The sequence below is a fragment of the Solanum tuberosum genome, unplaced genomic scaffold (genome assembly GCF_000226075.1).
Source record: "Solanum tuberosum cultivar DM 1-3 516 R44 unplaced genomic scaffold, SolTub_3.0 scf00181, whole genome shotgun sequence".
In the NCBI taxonomy this organism is placed as follows: Eukaryota; Viridiplantae; Streptophyta; class Magnoliopsida; order Solanales; family Solanaceae; genus Solanum; species Solanum tuberosum.
Window position 1 is genome coordinate 602,555 of NW_006239106.1, and position 3,166 is coordinate 605,720.

General features: G+C 29.5%; 1 protein-coding gene across 1 annotated transcript in view; it reads right to left on the bottom strand.

Annotated features, from left to right (window-relative positions):
- Positions 1 to 2,275: 2,275 nt before the first annotated feature.
- LOC102592935 (cytochrome P450 CYP736A12-like) overlaps positions 2,276 to 3,166 on the bottom strand; it is a 2,071-nt gene continuing 1,180 nt past the window's right edge. The window contains exon 3 of the mRNA XM_015311987.1: positions 2,276 to 2,335. Within this exon, the coding sequence (XP_015167473.1) occupies positions 2,276 to 2,335 (60 nt within the window). The remainder of the gene's footprint in view (positions 2,336 to 3,166) is intronic.

Genomic DNA, 3,166 nt, shown 5'->3' on the forward strand with positions numbered 1-3,166 from the left:
CACTAGAGCAAATTAAATGATTTAACACTAAGCAATTTGTACTATTTTTCACGCAAGTGATTGTATGATACCATGTAGTAACTCGTGAGATTTTATAATATGCTTACTATGATCATTCTCTAGGCACATTAGTAGAGCATCTTCTTCTTCGTCTTTTTTTTAATTTTATTGTTATTATTATTTTTTCTTTTTTTTCTTTTTTTTGCAAGTTTCAAGTTGACTACTTGGGTTGATATCATGTGTACTATAATATTTGCGCCAATCTTGTTCAAACTCCTAATTAGCATGTGTTGATATGAGTATTAAAAGCATGTGTCAGTAAATTGTTTGCCTGGAATTTGGAAGTTTTTGAGCATACCATTGGTTAAAGTGAGTAGATATAGGTGTTATTTATCTATTGTTCACTCTATGTTTGTTTATTTTTTTTTATTTTTTTGATTGATCTTCCTCACCCATGTGTTTGCGATTCATGCACTGTTCTCTACCGTTCGAATACTTTATTATGCAATTTTGAGTTAATATTAATTCGTTACTCCTTTCTTTGTATGTATTGGATTCATTCGTGGACTCCTTTTCCTTGCATTTCGAAATGGGCCACGGAGGCCCAAGTTCATTCTCCTTCTCGAGTCAACCCTCAATCACCAACATTGGAGCAAACAAACAGCTCCAATTGGAAGCGAAAGGGGGTGTATACGCGTTGCATACAGTATGATACAACGGAAAGAGGGTCCAAAAAAAAAATGCCCTAAATTTTCAGCTTTGTATTTTGTTACTTTGGGCCTAAGTCCTTGTCACTTTCATTATTATTTTGTTAGAGTTTAGGACAGGTGGAAGAATATTGGGCCTAAGGCCCAAAAGAAATATCTTATATATATTAGACTAGGATAGGTGCAGCTGATTTAAATGGGCCAAAAGCTCAAAACGAGATTAGATCCAAGTACTGGCCCAGGCGGACAGAAACCAGACTTGGGCCCAAATCTCCCTCTCTCCTTATTATATATCTCGTGTTAATTTTATTGTTAGTACATGCTTATTTGCTAATTAATTTTAAGGTTCTTAACTCATAATTCCCCAAAGGACACCCATTTTGAGTTAGCTAACTTATAATACTTTGTCTTAAAATAACTAAGTATACTTATCCTTTTTCCAAATTAATTTCTAAAAAATTTAGAAGCTTTTTCTCTACTTGGACATTTTAGATAATATATTCCCTTTTCCTCTTTAAATGATTTTAGGTTATAAAATTTGTTCATTCGGTAACTAGTCAAGCATGCCTATTGTTAGCCAAATAAATTAATTGTCGGATAACCGCATTAGCGGATATTCTAGGTGCTTTAAAAACCTTCCTAGAATATTAATAAGAACCCTGAACCCTTCTTTTTAAGTTTTCATTAGATTCTTGTTTTAGTCTTTTGAAAACAATAGTTTTCTTGATTTTTCTCAAAAATTAAGTGGCGACTCTAAACCAGTCTAAGTTCTATTTTTAAATAAAACAGAGTTCACATCTGTTCTTAAGAGAATTTTAAAATATCTGGTAAAAATAGCTTTATGAGGTTCTTAAACAATTCAATCTCAACTTTTTGTGTCATTTGGAAATTGGGATAAGACTCCTGACAGAGAATTCATGAACCAACTATGTACAGTACTCTGTACCAAAGGCGACTAGTTTGAATTTGAGACCTCTTATTAAGGATGAAATAGTACTTATCTTTTCACCACAATCTTTGTTGGTGTGTGCTTGTTATTAATCGTTATCTTGGTAGTATAAAGATATTCAGCGGCGGCGAAGTCAACATTTGAAGTTTATGAATTTAGAATTTTAATATATTTTCATTATTAGATTCTTAGTTAATAATTTTGTATATTCAATAAATTTCTTAAACAAATATAAAATTTTAACTAAAGTTCGATCAAACACTTAATTCATAAACGCAAAGGGTTAGGTTCACCAATATTTTTTAAAAGCAGTACAGTTTGGCTAAAAAATGATATGCAACTAATATATGAATTTAACATGTCATCAAGGGACCAAGTGTTTTTGCTTAATTAAGACTAAACTAGAAAGATAAACTCTAGAATTACGTCATTGTAAACAAAAAATATAAGCAATTACTTATCATTTTTCTACCAATTATACCATTGCAAATGTTATGACCTAATAACACATGTTACTTCTTTGTCATTTATATTTTTTATTTATAAAAACACAATAATGCAAGTTCTTAATTACCTAGTATTCTTGATCCGTTTTAATTTATTTATCTTATTTTTATTTTTAATTCATTTCATAGAAGAATCGTTCCTTTTCTGACAACTTATTCTTATTTCTAACTTCCTACATGAAAATTTTAAAATCACAAGATCAAATTGCATTGTATATTCTACATATATATCTTTAGTTTTTTTTTATTTTTTAAATTTTATGTTAATAAAAACAGATAAATAAATTAAAATGAATGTAATGAAGTGTTTGATTTGTTGTGCTGCAAAATGGAGTCAATTTATAACTTTCATGTATCAGATGCAAAGTCAAAATTTAAAGTTTATAGATTTAGAATTTTAATTTTTTAAAGTTAGTGATATCTAAATAGTTCTCATCTGTTCCACTTGAATTCATTTATTTGATTTTTAAAATGTGTTTGTGATGCAAATAATTCCAATTAACTAAGTCATTATTCTTATACAAAAGACTAATGTTTAAATGGTTACGGTGCTGTTAAATCACTTTGTAATAAAAAGTTGCAAATATTCTGTCTAAATGAAGTTGCAATGCATGTTCTTATGGGTGGCAAATTTTGCCCATATATAATGACTTGGATCACTTATATTTTAATTGGTTAAATATGAGTTTCAAGCTATTTTAAGAGTCTCTACTAATATGGTCAAAATGCGTTAAATATGGATATCCATATTGACCCATAATAGATCACTTAGTTTTCACTCCACTCAAAATTCTTAATAATGCTAAAAAATAAAAAAATTAATATTAATTTTCAAACTTAATTGAAAAAATAGATTATTTTTTTTGTTTTTGGAAAACAAAAAAAATTTAAGGGTAGGTTGGTGGAAAGGGGAGGCGCCCTGGGTGGGGGGTGCTCGGGGGAGGGGGTAAATTTTTATTTTTTTTGTTTTTGGAAAACAAAAAAAAATTTAGGGGTCGGTTGGT